This window comes from Geotrypetes seraphini, chromosome 16, assembly GCF_902459505.1.
Source record: "Geotrypetes seraphini chromosome 16, aGeoSer1.1, whole genome shotgun sequence".
Taxonomy (NCBI): Eukaryota; Metazoa; Chordata; class Amphibia; order Gymnophiona; family Dermophiidae; genus Geotrypetes; species Geotrypetes seraphini.
In genome coordinates this window covers 16,054,811-16,071,835 of record NC_047099.1, presented here as the reverse complement: position 1 = coordinate 16,071,835, position 17,025 = coordinate 16,054,811, and the positions used below count along the sequence as shown (strand labels likewise).

The 17,025-nt window shown below is 43.0% G+C and overlaps 1 protein-coding gene across 1 annotated transcript; it reads left to right on the top strand.

The window, feature by feature from the left end:
* Positions 1-14,227: 14,227 nt before the first annotated feature.
* On the top strand, positions 14,228-15,151 carry LOC117349739 (olfactory receptor 13F1-like). The gene has a single exon (XM_033923331.1). It carries the CDS (start codon positions 14,228-14,230, stop codon positions 15,149-15,151), a length of 924 nt encoding a protein of 307 aa, XP_033779222.1.
* The last annotated feature ends 1,874 nt before the right edge of the window (positions 15,152-17,025 follow it).

Here is a 17,025-nt window from a genome sequence, read left to right as displayed (position 1 = left end):
CTGATCTGTGAATAAATTATATATGAAGCCAGTTAGAAAAGATAGAATCAATGAGGAAAACCTTAACTCTGTGCTCAGCATGTACAGATACTGAAGACTTATGTGAGAAAAGTCTGCTGTGTTCACTTGCTATTTTCATCATTTGATTTTGTGACATATCTCTTCCTGTAAATGAACACAGATTTTTGAATCAATGCGGTTCCTCTTGACTTATTTCTTTAAAGCAGGGGTTCTCATCTCACTCTTAAAGACATAACAAGCTATTCTGTTTTTAAAGATATACGCGTTAAGGCCCTGATGCTGGCCGTGCCTGGTTGTAGCCAGTCTTACTTGCAAGTTAGCTCAGTCTCTGATGCTCAAAAGTGTTCTTAGGGCTTTTACCGATGGCAGTGTAGCCACCAAGAATTCTATGGATATACATTACAAGAAGCTCATTCGAATTAAAATTAACATTCTGTGTAATGCACTGCAAGTAATGTCTACCTTTTACCATGCAAACTTTAACGACCAGTCTGGAGCTGTCAGTAACTTCCCTGGTTGGAGCGGTTTGCTTTAATTTGAGCAGTTTGGTTGAATTTTTAGTCTGATGTGCATGTGTTGTATGCATCTAAAAAAAGACATGTAACTAAAAGAAAAAGACTTCCTATCTTGCCAAAGCAAAAGAAGCTTCAGCTGTGACTGGAAAGTTGTTTTTTTTTTTTGTTTTGTTTTCTTTTGCCCTTGCTGGTGCTTACTGAAGATCTACAGTCACAGACTGGACAGGGTGGGAGGAAGAGACAGGGGAGAGAGAGGGAGAGATACTGGACCTGCAGGAAGAAAAAAGAGAGGGGAAAAGCTGAATATAGGAGAGGCAAGGACACAAAGCAACACTTAATATAGCTGTTCTGCTCATTTGGGAAGAAGGTGGGTGGGGGTTAGGTGTTATGAGACTGGGGAAGGGCTCAGCTACAGAAGATATTGAAGGGAATTGACTTAGTAGAGAAAGAAAGATTGTTCACCCTCTCCAAGGTGATGAGAATGAGAGGGCAGTCTCTAAAGTTAAAAGGGGATAGATTCCATACAAATGTAAGGAAGTTCTTCTTCACCCAGAGAGTGGTAGAAATCTGGAACGCTTTTTCAGAGGCTGTTATAGGGGAAACACCCTTCAGGGATTCAAGAAAGGGTTAGATAAGTTCCTGCTGAACCAGAATGTACGCAGGTAAGGCTATACTAAAATAGGACTTTGACCTAAGGGCCGTTGCATGAGCGGACTTCTGGGCACGATGGACTGGTCTGACCCAGCAGTGGCAATTCTTATGTTCTTATGTTTATAACTTTTGAGTTTTAAATCATCTGAAAGTTCTTTATGTGTGTCTACTGTTATTTTGTTACTAGTTGTTTAACCCATTACATTAACGGGTGCTAGCAGCCCTTCTCCCTTACTTTGACCTCCTCCCTGTCCAGCAGAATCCCCCCCCATTCACTGCTCCCCCTATATAGCAGTAGCCCTTCTCCTTTTATCTCCCCCTGTCCAGCAGCAACCCCCCATTTTCTGCTCCCCCTGTCCAGCAGTAGCTATTCTCCCTTACTTGTACCTTCCCCACTGTCCATTGGGAACCCTTCTCCCTTTTCTGTAAACCACCTTGCAGCCTTACATTTTAGAAGTCCCCCTCCCCATTCCCTGTGCAGCAGGGCAGCAGCATTTATTTTCTTTTCTGGCCAGCTCCCTTGCCAAATTTCAAAGCCGCAGGCAGCGGCGGCTCCTCACCCGATCCCCGCTTACCGCGGGCCCCCACTCGCGGTCTGGTTGGCTTCCTTGCTGGAGCTTTTCACGGTGGCATCTCCTCTTGCATCCTGCCCTGTGTCCGGGGCTTCTCTGAGGGCTGGCTCCCATGAAAATGTTGTGTTGCTGTTTAGGGCCATGGTGGCGGCTTCTCTCCGGATGCGCACCGGCGTCGGAAGCCTTGTCTCTGACGATGTGATGTCGAAGGGTTTTCCGCGCTGATGCGGCTCTTGGGGAGGATACTGGCGTGGCTTTGAATGGAAGGGTAGCATTTTGCGGGAAGAGCCACCACAGTGGGGTGCTTTGGTGGGAGAGCAAGCTGGTCGCATGGACCGAGCAGCCCGGGCCCCGACCATCCGTTTCCCCTCCCCCTCCCCAGCTGGAAATCACCCTCAAAGGCATCCTCCGAGCCCCGGGAAGAGATGCGGCGGGTCTACTTGTCCAGTCAGTAGAAGGGGCAGATTTTAACCCTCCATTCGCCACTCCCCCTTCCTCGCTCACTCCTCCATTTGCCGGGAAGGACTAAAGATCCTTGTAAGCGCGCATGCGCACTCTGCCGACCACATCCCGACAGATCAGGGAAGCATGCGGTGAGAGTGCGCATGTGCGCTTAGCATTTTATTTTTATAGATGTGTCAGTCATACATTACAAAAAATAAATCAATTTTAGCCACACATTAATTTGATACTTAACAGGTTAATAAAATTTATTTAACTCTATGAAACTGAGAGGAATATTATAATTTGTTTATCTTCATTTTCTTAGTATTTTTTGAATTTTAACAGAATAATAAAAATAGTATAATTTTTAAAATTCTGAATAAACTTCATGGCCTACTTGTCTAGGAAGCAGATCCCTATAGACTTGTCTAGGAATGTAATGACACCCAGCTTATCAGGCTATTCATGCACAGATGTAAAAACCCTTCTTCATGAAAGTGAGTGATTGGAACCTGTGTTGATATTTCTCAGTGTCATAATCCCTCAGAAAGAGAATTCTAGCATGAGAAAGAGCCAGTAGGGCACCAAAATGGAGCTCTTTTTCAAAAAAACATAGGTGTCCAAAAGACTGCATAAACTGGCACTTGGACATATTTCTAGTCAACACATCCAAGTGGGCATTTTCAAAACTGGATTTTTTTAGATGTCTTTCTAGTTGCTATGTCTCCAGGGCATCTAAATCTTAAGGGAGTATGTTAGAGGCATGTTTTGGATAGGATTAGGGCGGGCTTAGCACTTGTACAATTTATTGTGATAATTAAACATTTTATAAAATGTCCAGGGCACAATTTGGATGTTTTGGGCTAGACCTGTGCTTGAAACACAAGCCAAAAAAGTTATCCAAACTGACCAGCTGAAGACTGGAGGGATGAAAATATGGCCGCCTCACACTCCACCCAGTGGTAACTGACCACCTCCCCAAACATCTGCATGAAACAGTACATATAGAAACATAGAAACATAGAATATGACGGCAGAAAAGGGCCAACGGCCCAACAAGTCTGCCCACTTAAGAACCCTTCCTCCAACTAGTCTGCCCACTCAAGGACCCTTCCTCCCTGGAGTATCTATCGATTGAGCATAACTCTGTAGTACTCCCACCTGTTTGTCCCATCGTCCCTTGAAGTCGAGCACGCTACTGGCCTCGACGAGTGAAGAAGTATTTCCTGGTGTCACCATGAAATCTTCCCCCCTTAAGTTTTAGTGGATGCCCTCTTGTCGCTGTGGGACCCTTTAGAAAAAAGATTTCCTCCTCCACTTTGATGTGGCCCATAATGTATTTAAATGTTTCTATCATGTTTCATGTTTCTCTGCGTTCTTCATGAAAATATAAGCGCAGTTTGATCAGGCGTTCTTCATATGGGATGTCTTTAAGTCCTAAGACCATCCTAGTGGCCATTCTCTGTATCAACTCCATTCTCTTCACATCCTTTTGATAATGTGGCCTCCAAAACTGGACACAGTACTCCAGGTGAGGTCTCACCATGGATCTGTATAACGGTAGTATGACTTCCGGCTTTCGGCTGATAAAGCTCCTTCTGATGCAACCCAGCATTTGTGTTGCCTTCGCTGAAGCTTTCTCCACCTGATTAGCAGCTTTCATATCTTCCCGGATGAGAACTCTGTTTGTATGACATCTGCAATATTAAAGCCAGACTTGTGGAGCATCAAGCAGGTGTCTTGAGTAGCCTGGTAGTAGAGTGGAACCCATAGTAGGGGACCTAGACCCATATTTATTTATTCATTCATTTTTATAGCCCGTCCTCTCCAGGAGCCCAGAGCGGGTTACAAGGATACATACACAGAGTTTTCAGGAACAGAGATACGTACATTACAGAGTCAATAACATGCTACAGGAACAAAACACAAAGCTATAAAATCAATAACTTACAACATATAAAGAATGTGACTAAGAATACATGCTTTGCAGAATCTAAGACAATAAATCATATAGAGTCATGAATATTAAGATATATGTAGTGAACGGTAGAAGAACTGGTTAGCAGGCATAGGTGTTCTGAGGTAAGGTACATTGAAGCAAGGTCTGTCAAAGTTTGAGACCAGAATTGATCTAGTCCGTGAAAAGAAGCGTCTTTACTGCTTTTTGGAAGGTCAGTAGGATATCAATTGCCTTAATGGCAGGAGGGAGTTGATTCCATAATTTAGGTATGCTATAGGAATATGATCCTTTTCGGGCTGACCGGGACTCAACATGGTCCATGTTTCGACAAACACGTCTTCCTCAGGGGTCCAATGCAAAGATGAGCAAACCACAACAATGTATAACATCCGGAACTGGTAGAAGTCCTGGAATATCTGTCCAAGCTGCTTTTCAGCAGGTAACAAATCTGAGGAAGATGTGTTTGCGAGACATGAACCATGTTGGGTCCCAGTCAGCCCATCATATAGTTGGTACCATATCTACACAATGTTTATTGATCTCAATAAAAACTTGTCATTTTGTACATCGCTTCTGCAGTATCTCTTTGTTTTTCTGGTTATCGACATCTACTGCAGTTACGTTGGAACTCTTTTTGTGCAATAATATATACTATTCCTACTGTGGTTTGTGATATTTATTTGACTTTTTAGCCCATCCTCCCAAAGCAGCTCAGAATAGATTACAAATAAGGTAATCAAACATTTTTCGCTCCTCCTAAACTTACTTGCTCCACTTCATCACTGATGCTGAAACCGTGGATTGAAGACAAAGTTTTATTTTATTTTTCTTTCCAGCTTATGATTTATCTTTAATCTTATCTATTGTTTTACCTTTTGTCTTTGTTTTGTTCTATTTCTATCATTTAAATTTCTCCAGAATTCTACTGTTCAACGGCTCCCCCTTCTGCTTCTATTCCTTTCTCTCCTCTCTTCTACCTTCCAAAGTATTTAGATCAATGCTGTCTTGTTAAAATGTTTATTTTATTTTTATTTTTCCTCTAACTCTACTTTTCACTTCTCTATTACCCTCCAGGTACTTTAGTTAGATTGTGAGCCTTCGGGACAGTAAGGGAATTTTTCAAGTACCTTTCTTATTTCTAATCTTAATGTATATTTTCTGTAAACCGCTTAGAACCTAACGGATGTAGCGGTATATAAGAAATAAATTACATTACATTACATTACATTTTCCCTATCGGTCCCAGTGGGCTCACAGCTAATCTAATGTACCTGGAGCAGTGGAGGATTAAGAGACTTGCCCAGGGTCACTAGGAATAGTGTGGGGGTTGAACCTACAACCTCAAGAGTGCTGAAGCTGTCAATCTAACCACTTCACCACACCCTCCTCCTATGGCAGTAAGAGCCACTGTGACTGCCATGGCCAAGAGAGAACTTGACAGAACATTTGATGCAGCAAAGCTTTGTGCCCTGGCTGATTTAGCCTGCATCACACTTGTTGAACAGCAATTGAGATACAAGTGTCATTAGGTGCTAAAAATCTATATAAAGATCAGTTTATAACTTTTGAGTTTGAAATCATTCAATAGTTTTTTACTTGATTTCACTGTTATTTTGTTATGTGACAGTGATTTATTACAGAAAACATTTCAGTTTTAGCCACACATTAATTTTGTACTTTATGGGTTAATAAAATGTATTGAACTCTATGAGAGCGAGAGGTATATTATAATTTTTAAGATTCTAAACAATCTTCATAGTCTAGCTGCCCAGAGAGTAGATCCCAATAGACTTGACTAGGAACTTGATGACTCCCAGCTCATCAGGATATTCATACACAGATGCAAACACCCTTGCCCAGGAAAGTGAATAATTGGATCTGGTGCTGATATTCCTCAGTGTGATAATTCCTCAGACACAAATTGAAAATAATGTGATGGTGAATATACTCTGTTATTCTCTGGTACGATAACAACCTGAAGGATAAATAACCCTGGTTGTAGATAATTTCTCTACTAATTCATCATTAGGTCAAGAGGAACACTTAAGCAAGGCTTTAGATTGAGTGCAACACTTAAGTGAGACTACAAGAGGTAAGCCCGAGTTTCTTACAATAAGAGGAGTTTCTTGAGGGGTTGGATGGTGGTGAGGTTATTGTGTATAATTAGAGTTGAGATCAGAGAACTGTTAGGTAGACTCAAATGTTTACAAAATTAAATAAGTAAGAAAATGGATGGGAATATTGTAGGTTGAATTGTGCTCAGAATTTCATTGCCAGGATCTATCTCCATCCTGGCACTAAATATCCAGACACTCAGAAACAAAGAAATATGATAACAGATAAAAGCCAAATGGTCCATCCATTCTGCCCATCCATAGCATCCACTATCTTCTCCTTTCCATCAGAGATCCCACATATCTGACCAACATTTTCATGAATTCAGACACAGTCTTTGTCTCCACCACCAGACTATTCCATGCATCTACCACCCTGTCAATAACCCCCCCCCCCCCCCACACACACACACCCATATTTCCTTAGATTACTCCTGAGGCTATCACCTCTTAACCTCATACTATGTCCTCTCACTCTGGAATTTCCTTTCACTCTGTAACCCCTGAATATCTTTCCTCATCCATCATTCCCTATGCTCCCCTCCGTCCTTGAACTCTGTTCAACGGGTAGGATCCTCTTTACCCTTTACCTCCACCTCCAGTCTCCGTCCCTTCTTTCTTGCCAAACCGTATGCCTAGAACAGGCTGCCAGAGTCGTTACGCCATGCTCCGTCTCTAGTGATATTCAAATCCAAGCTAAAAGCACACTTTGAAGCTGCTTTCAACTCTGAACTCCCTCTCATTGTTAGATACCTATACCCATTGTATCATTCCTTCTACCAGAAACTCCCCAACCCTGAGATGTCCTGTCTGCATACGCCTTGCAGTGCTATAGAAATAAGTAATAGTAGTAGTAATTTAAAGAGACTCCCCTCATGTATATATATGCAACATAGGTTTTTAAATGTCACTATTTTATCTCCGCTCTCTCACCTTTCCTCCAAAGTACACATATTGAGATCTTTAAGTCTGTCCCCATATGCCTTATGACGAAGACCACTGACCATTTTAGTAGCCTTCCTCTGAACTGACTCCATCCTGTTTATATCTTTTTGAAAATGCGGTTTCCAGAATTATACTCAATATTCTAAATAAGGTCTAACTAGAGTCATATATAGAGGCATCAATACCTCCTTTTTCCTACTGGTCATTCCTCTTCCTATGCATCCAAGCATCCTTCTAGCTACCTGTTTGGCCATCTTAAGATCATCACATACTATCATACCCAAGTCCTGTTCCTCTCTTGAGTGTTCATAGACTAATAATGGGGCAACCAAATCTAACCCATACAGGGCTAGACTATAACTGGGAGCCCAACTTTACAGATCCTTGTGCATAGAAATTTACAGAATTTTAGCTTCTAAATGCTATTCTGGTAGAGTGTGCATAAATTGTATAGTGCATGAATGCAAAGGGACATATGCAAGCGGGCAAACTCATTGGTGAAGCATGGGAAAGATAAAGCCATGTCTCCCACCTAAACGTGTATACTCTAGAATTAACAAAAAAACCATTATTCCGGAGGGACTAGAGTATTTAATGAGTTGTGACGTTTGGACACAGCTGTTAATTTAAAGCAAGCTGAAGCGCCATTTTCGTTTCCAACTGACAGCTTAACATCGCCATTGCTAAAGGTATGTGATAAGTAGAAAATTTATTCTGTCCCCTTGGTTTGTAATGTAAGATTATAATTTTTGTCTCTGTGCAGTGCCCTGAAGAAACGGTTACTGGACTGTAAAATGATGGCCATTTGGTTGCGAAGAGCATAGTTTTGTATGAGCATAGTGGACTATGGAAGGCTGACCCTGAATGAAGTGGGACGCTATTCAGATAAGCACTATTTCACTATTTATGGTTAATAAGTGCTAGGGCATTACACATATCTAAGAGTTATTTAATTATAACATTGGAGGGTTTTTTCAGGCCAATGATAGAAGCGTGTAGAAGAGCAGGCACACTTTACGGCTTTCTCTTTCATAGCCAAGGGACAGCGTCTGCTTCCCGTGGCTTCTGAGGCCTTTTTCCTCCGTGATTGATTTTTCACTGGAGTTTGGATTTATTATATACTCTAGAATTAAAACATTGTTCATAGGTATTAATGCTGAGGAAATTAATGCTAACACATAACATAACATAACATAACATAACATAACATAAATGTTTATTTATATACTGCATTAGCTTTTCGGTTCAAGACGGTATATAAGTTAATAAAAAACATCAGGAACAATCATTTTTCAAAAATTAGAATAATACAGTTTTACAAACTCATAAAAACACCCTCTGGGTTTCAGCCCTACCCTGACCCAATACAGCTACTGGTTAAGTTGAGGTTACAATAGCGGGTGGTAGATGAAATTTCCCCCAGGTCTGGGTATGTTTCCTCCCGAGCACACTGCAGTTGTTTTGAAAAACAACAACAACAACAAAAAAACCCCAAACTTTGCAAAGTCTCAGGGTAAGTGTGATTCTTCAGTGAACTACTGGTAAGAAGAGGCAAAATGAGATTGAGGTGAGGTCGTTTTAGTTTTTATTGCACAATACTAAATAATTAAAGTGCAGTTTTCTTTAAAACAGATTAAAATCCACATTGATAAAATCAGTGTAAAATCTTTTAAAAGGTCCTAAAGTGTCTAACAGTGCTTAAATTCTTTACATCTTACTTCCCTTTCTGCCAACCAGGTAAGTTTCTATATTCTTTAACTAATAAACTCTTTTTAGCTTCAATTGTGCTAAAGCAATAACTTGTTTTTCTTTTTTTCAGAGCTTCACTTCTCGGATGTGCTGAACAGGTAAGTTTCTTTACTCTTTAAAAATTATCCGCAGTCAATATGGGGACAGATTAATACCAGAGTCATATGCGGGATGATATTGCATTGGATAGATATAAATGTTGGCTTTTCCTTATTATGACCGGGATAGCCATGCAAATGGTTACCCGTAATTAGAAAAATTGGGATCACCTTAGTTTTACTTTATGGTTGGTGAATTTATGCTTAAGTTATAAGTATGAGAAGATGAATGCTGATATGCTGGGGCTTTCTAAGATATTCAAGTTAGTTTGGGGCCCATTGATTCGTTATAGTTGTCTTTTCTCTTCATTTCTGTTTATATAATATATACACACATCCACGGGGGGAGGATGGGGAGGGGGGTGGCTATATCTTTTGTGTGATTTTATTCCCTAATAAAAATGTTGGTTGGATGGGGTTTTTATTATTATTTTATGGATACTGATTGATTATAAGTGCATATATGATTATTATTATTTGTATGTATATTGTATTGCATTTTTTGGTAGCTTTGAAAACTCTATAAAGATTAAAAAAAAAAAACTATCCACATAAATAATATACATAAGTGCACTAACCATGCATAAGTGACATATGCATAATAGTTAGGAGCATAGATGTGGTGAGAGCACGGGCATTAGATTCATGGAGGACATGTTTCACACAAAGGCCCGGATTCTAAAAATGGCGCTGTAATTGGCCAGCGCCAGAAAAACAGCTCCAGTCACATGTCCCTCAAATTATAGTGTAATTTTCAGAATCACGGCTTGCATTGAAGGTAGGTGCTGGAAATGTAGGTCGACATTTCCAGCGCCTACATTAAATGTAAAATCATGCTTAGTGGCGCTGAATGTCAACTTCCAGGGCCACCATCAGGGCAGTACTACCAGTCCTGCATTCAGGGGCCCGGAGCTGACAGGGGGCCCGGGCTCCCCCAGGGTCCTAGGCCACAGTCTAGGGAGGGAGCGGGCCGCCCCAGGTGCACAGGAGAGAGCTGGACGGTGAACCCGCGGAGTTCAATACATCTTGAGCCGCGAGGCTCGTCTTCTATTCCTACCTGCCCTGCCGCTCACATATAGCCGATCGGAAGTGTTCCCCGATGTCAGCGCTGACGTCGGAGGGAGGGCTTAAGCAAAGCCTGCCGTTGGAGAATATTTCCGTTCGGCTATTTGTGCGCGATAGGGCAGGCAGGAAACAGAAGACAAGCCTCGTGGCTCGAGCTCCGTTTTGCTGAGAAAATTGCAAAAATGGGCTGGGAGGCAAACGCGGAACACAAAAGGGGGGAGGGAGTGTGTTTTGGACACAAGGCATGAACTTGGGAGAGAGGAAGGGAGGGAAAGAGATGCTGAGGTGGGGGAGGGAATGTGTTTTTGGACACAAGGCATGGACTTGGGAGAGAGGAAGGGAGGGAAAGATATGCTGAGGTGGGGAGGGAATGTGTTTTTGGACACAAGGCATGGACTTGGGAGAGAGGAAGGGAGGGAAAGAGATGCTGAGGTGGGGGAGGGAATGGGTTTTTGGACACAGAAGGCATGGACTTGGGAGAGAGGAAGGGAGGGAAAGAGATGCTGAGGTGGGGGGAGGGAATAGGTTTTTGGACACAGAAGGCATGGACTTGGGAGAGAGGAAGGGAGGGAAAGAGATGCTGAGGTGGGGGATGGAATGGGTTTTTGGACACAGAAGGCATGGACTTGGGAAAGAGGAAGGGAGGGAAAGAGATGCTGAGGTGGGGGAGGGAATGTGTTTTTGGATACAGAAGGCATGGACTTGGGAGAGAGGAAGGGAGGAAAAGAGATGATGAGGTGGGAGAGGGAATGGGTTTTTGGCACAGAAGGCATCGACTTGGGAGAGAGGAAGGGAGGGAAAGAGATGCTGAGGTGGGGGGAGGGAATAGGTTTTTGGATACAGAAGGCATGGACTTGGGAGAGAGGAAGGGAGGGAAAGAGATGCTGAGGTGGGGGATGGAATGGGTTTTTGGACACAGAAGGCATGGACTTGGGAGAGAGGAAGGGAGGGAAAGAGATGCTGAGGTGGGGGAGGGAATGTGTTTTTGGACACAGAAGGCATGGAAAAGAGATGATGAGGTGGGAGAGGGAATGGGTTTTTGGCACAGAAGGCATCGACTTGGGAGAGAGGAAGGGAGGGATACAGATGATAGTGTACACGGGGAATAGAAGAAAGGAGAATTTTTGGTCATAGGGAGGGAGTGAGGTACAGATAGTGGCATACCAAGGTGGGGGAGGGTGGGGGGGCGGTCCACCCTGCCCCGCCCCGGGTTTATGTCCCAAGGGGGTGCACAGCTGGCCACCCTCCAGTGTTCTCCCTAGGCCGGCAAACTACGGCTCTTTAGCCACTTGAGTGCCACCGCCGCCATCGGGAACAGGCCGGCGCCGAGTTCTCCCTGCTTTTCCCTGTGGGGCCAACCAACTCTCGCCACTTGCGTCAATTCTGACATCGGAGAGGATGTTCTGGGCCAGCCAATCGCTGCCTGGATGGCCTAGAACGTCCTCTCCGACGTTAGAATTGACGTTGGGTGGCGAGAGTTGGTCGGCCCCGCGGGGAAGAGAAGCAGGGCAAACTCGGCGCCCGCCTGTTCCCGATGGCGGCAGTGGCAGCCTATTCCCCAGTGGCGGTGGCAGCATTTTCCCAATGGTGGTGGCATAGGGGAGGGCAGGGAGAAAGAAAGAAAGAGGGGGGGGGACAGGAAGCCAGAAAGAAAGAAAGGGGGCAGGGTGAAACAAAGAAAAATGGGGCACGGAGAGAGAGAGAAAAACAGACATACAGAAAGAAAGGGGGTATAGAGAGAGAGAAAAAGAAAGAAGGGGCAGGGTGAAACAAAGAAAAAGTTTGGGGAGGGAATGAGGTCTGGAGGACAGGAAGTGCAACCAGAGACTGATGAAATTACCAAAGGTAGGAAAAATGATTTTATTTTCAATTTAGTGATGAAAATGTGTCTGCTTTGAGAATTTATATATGCTGTCTATATTTTGCACTATGGCCCCTTTTACTAAACCGCAATAGCGTTTTTTAGCGCAGGGAGCCTATGAGCGTTGAGAGCAGCGTGGGCATTCAGCGCAGCTCCCTGCGCTAAAAACCGCTATCGCATTTTAGTAAAAAGGGAAGGGGAAAATTTGTCTATTTTTGTATAGTTGTTACTGAGGTGACATTGCATAAAGTCATCTGCCTTGACCTCTTTGAAAACCCGCGGAATATAAATGATAATTAACATTTTCTCTGCGTACAGCGTGCTTTGTGTTTTTAAAATTTTATTGTTGGTAGATCATTTTGACTTGGCCACAAAGGTAAGGGGGAGGGAGGGGAGCTGCTGAAAGACATTTAGTAATCCTTGCAGGCTTGACTGTGCAGGGAATTATTTTTGTAAAATCATGTTTTGTTATGTGACTGGCATTATTTAGACTTTAATTTCTATGAATGAATAGAATGAAAATGATATAAATTACTTGCTTGTTTTTATGTGCGTGAGCTGAAGGAAAGTGGAGAGAGAGTGGGCTGAGGACGCTGAAGGGAAATGGGGAAGAGAGTGGGGAGAAGACGCTGATTTATAAATTGACAATTGTACAGAATATTGTTTCTTTTTTATATTCATCCATAGCTGCATGTTAATGATGTGCTCATATGCATTTATTTATCATCATAACATATACATCATCATTAACATGCAGCTGTGGATATGTAAGGACAGGCTGAGGAGGATGGATGGGAAGGAAGGAAGGTGCACATATCAACATATACATTTTTAACATGCATGATGCTATAGGCAAGCTGAGGAGGATGGGATCATACAGATGTGTATGTTCAGATATGCGCTCAGATGTATAGTTTTTTCTGATATATTTATTAAGCTTACAGTATTTATAAAAACACATTTAATACTTGTTACAAAAAATATTGTGCAATTGTGATCTACTTCTGGCCTACAAAGTTCAAAAGAAATCCTTAACTGAGATTTTACATTCAAAAGTGAATTATAGCTACTAGCACTATTATTTATTAGTTATTTATTATGCAGATGTTTTTAGTTTGTTATTAGTTCAGTATTAGACATATGTTAGTTTAGAATAGATAGGTATAGATTAGTTTAGTTTAGGTTAGGGTCCTGCTAAAAGAGTCTACCTTGACGTGGTTGCAGGCTTACAAATATTTTGGTCAAAGAGTGCGGCGACAGAGAAAAGTATGTGTGTATTCGGCCCATGGAAGAAGGGGGGGAGGGGCGGGGGGGAAGGGGTGCGTGGGGGGCCCAATAGGATTGCTCAGTAAGGGGCCCAGAAATTTCTGATGGCGGCCCTGTCAACTTCACCCCTTAACAATGCCTATGTTAACATTCAAATTTGCTAGGCCTCTTCATAGATGCGATTCTGATGCTGTATTATGTAGGCACCTACTTTTTTCTTTTAATTGTTTTTAATAATGCAGTCCATTAACACACCATTAATAGCCAATTAAAACAATTAACTTAGGCGACATTAGGATGCCTACTGGTGCCTTTCTACTGGTGCTATTTTTAGAATCTGGGCCACAATGTATAAATGTTTTACATAACGATTGTGTATTAGGCAAGCATTCTATAAGGGGGGGTTGGCATCCAGATCTCTTTATAAAATTGGGGCTCACTGTCTGCCACAGGGCATCCAGTTATATAATTACCCCATAACCATCAGTTACACACATCCCTACCATTTTCATACCATTGCAGTTTTGAAGGGCATTGAGGATGTAACTGTGGGTAAATACATTTAAGGCACACCAATACTGATTTTACCTAGTATTTTTCAATGGAATCTGGAGGCACTGATGATATTGTACAAAAGGTATTCATTGAATGGCACTGAGGCACTTACATAACTGTCCGTTTGTCCATTCAGTAACTAGATGTTATAGAGTCTGAAGAGATAATAGGTGGTTTAAACCTTGATGACATGGCATGAATAACAAGATTGAATTCAATCACAATCCAGGCAGCTCAGTGACAATATCAAAGCTGATCCTATTAATAATAAAAGAGATGTTTTATTTGCATTTGTTCTTAGCTGATCTGCATCTGTGCTTTTGGAGCATTTTGTGATATTTTTGGTTGCATTGTTTCCTAATTTCCCATTTTCCTTCATTGTGTCTCTTCCTTAAAGCTGTAAAGAATGAAATGGTCAATCATACCAGTGTGACAGAATTCCTTATTCTTGGATTCCCAGAGTTTCCAGAACTGCAACTCCCTCTCTTCGTTCTCTTCTTACTCCTCTATCTGATGGCTGTGTTGGCGAACCTTCTCGTTATCTGCATAATTTGTGCCGATCAACACCTGCACACCCCTATGTATTTCTTCCTGGCCAACCTGTCTGCCTTAGATGTCTTCTCTTTGACTTCCATTGTGCCAAAACTGTTGGCAATCCTACTGACAAAAAAACATAATATATCTTTTGTGGGATGCATTATACAAATGTACTGCTATTCAGTTTGTGCAACTACAGAATTTTCTCTTCTCACTGCGATGTCATATGACCGTTATATTGCAATATGCAACCCCTTGCATTACCTTAACATCATTAATAAGAGGGTGTGTGCTGTTCTGGCAGCTGCCTCATGGTCAGCAGGTTTAGTAGAAACATTGCCATATTATATTGCGATATCCCAGTTTTCGTTCTGTAACTCCAATGTACTAAATCACTTCTTCTGTGAAGTTGCAGCAGTGGTGAAACTTTCTTGCTCAGATACCTCAATATTTCAAACTATGAATTATATATTAGGGATATTTTTACTCTTCCTTCCATTTCTCCTAACCCTGACATCCTACGTGTTTATCATTTCTACCATCCTGAAAATCCGCTCTTCAAAGGGCAAAAGCAAGGCCTTCTCCACCTGCTCCTCCCACCTTACAGTCATCCTTCTGGCATACGGGACTATGATAGGAGTTTATATACGCCCTGGGTCAGTGGATTCTGCAGATCAAAACAAGTTGCCTATTGCAATGTATTTAGTCATTCTCCCACTCCTAAATCCTGTCATTTATAGCTTGAGAAGCAGAGAGTTAAAAGTGGCTTTAAAAAAAACCATCACGAAGATCCTCTAAAGACCTGGCCTTGATTGTGTAACCTGAATAAGAAAATTAGGAGGGTTTTTTTAAAGGAAAGGAGAAGGTTTGACCTTGTGGGGGAAGGGCAGCCCATTAACATGGTCTGGCTTTTCTCCTGCTCTGTGGCATGAGAGGGGGATCAGAGCAGGCAGTTTTTAACCACAGTATGGGAGTGGCTGAAATTTTCCAAATCCCCCTAGGCTTTAACATAGCCAAGGGGCAGTTTGGGGTTTAGGCAGACTGGGAGTAGCAGGTAGAGAATGACATGGGGAAAAATTCTCTCCCCGTCACTGCCCCGTCCCCGGAACACCATCCCCTTCACCGGCCTGTCCCCGCAGTCCCCTTCACCACCCTATCCCCGGACAACCATCCCCTTCACCGCCTCATCCCCATCCTCGCCGTCCCTTTTACCATCCCGTCCCCATTCCCGCAGCATCCGTACAAGCCTCAGTACTGCAATATTTAGCTTATTCCTTCCTTATAAATCAAAGTTCTGGCTGCTGAACTAGAGAAAGAGATGTTCAGCTGGCAAGGCTTTGTTTATAAATTATTATAAACACAATTAATATACTACTTTATTCTAAAGCAAAATAAATAAATATTATTTTTTTTTCTACCTTTGTTGGCTGGTTTCTGCTTCCCTCATCTTCTCATTCAATTCTTTCCATCCACTGTCTGTCTTCTCTCTGCGCCTTCCATTTGCTTTGTTACTGTGCCTCTCCCTTCACCCTCCCCCCAATTGGTCTGGCACCCATCTTCTTCCCTCCACTCCCCCATAGTCTGGCATATCTGTCTTCTTCCCTTCCAGCGTCTTCTCCTCACTCTCTCTTCCCCATTCCCTTCAGCGTCTTCTCCCTACTCTGTCATCCCCATTTCCCATCAGCGTCTTCTCCCCACTGTCTTCCCCATTTCCCAGCATCTTCTCCCCACTCTCTTTTCCCCATTTCTAAGCATCTTCTCCCCACTCTTTCTTCCCCATTTCCCAGTGTCTTCTCCCCACTCTCTTTTCCCCATTTGCCAGCATCTTCTCCCCTCTCTTTCTTCCCCAGTTCCCTTTAGGCTGCTTCAGCGTCTTCTCCGCTCCATCCCCCCCCCCAGCACCCTCCAGCAGCTCCCTGCCACTAGCCAGCCATGCATCTTCCTCCTTCTCTTCCCCTTACCTTCTCTTCGTGGCGATTTCTATAAGGCTATGCCTTGTATTACAGCCAGAGCCTTGAAGTCTCGTAATGTTGGCTGCTGGAAAAGTCTCCTCCGATGCAACTGGAAACAGGAAGTTGTGTCGGAGGAGACTTTTCCAGCAGCCACACACGACGCGACTTCAAGGCTCTGGCTGCAAGACAACGCATAGCCTTATAGAAATCACCACAAAGAAAAGGTAAGGGAAAGGGAGGGAGGGAGATGCATGGCCAGTTGGCCGGCGGGAGAGAGGGGGCTGCCGGACCGCATGCTTGTTCACTGCTTGTGCTCACTCCTTTAACTGCAGAGACAAGACCATTCACTGCTCCACGGGGCGGTGAATGGCCTTAGAAACATAGAAAATGATGGCAGAAAAGGGCCATAGCCCACCAAGTCTGCCCAAGTCTGTCCCGTACTCGCGGTGACCTTTTTTTGTCACTGTTTCTGTGGGTTGCCCGTGGCTAGCCACAGCTAGCCATGGGTAACAACCACCGTGTCATTCTCTAGTAGCAGGTAAGGCTATTGTCTGGATGAGTTGGTGTGTATGTGTGTTGATATGTGTGCGGGTCTTCAGAAAAAAACACAGAGGGCTCTGGAAAAGGAGCTGGGAGAGTTTCTTCGACTTGAGAGCACAACTGGATCTATTCTGGTACAGGACTGGGTTATTTTTATGTATTTTAGAAGCTTGATGGTGA

Coding starts and splice junctions, on each gene's coding strand:
- LOC117349739 (XM_033923331.1), top strand. CDS start 14,228: ATGGTCAATCATACCAGTGTGACAGAATTCCTTATTCTTGGATTCCCA.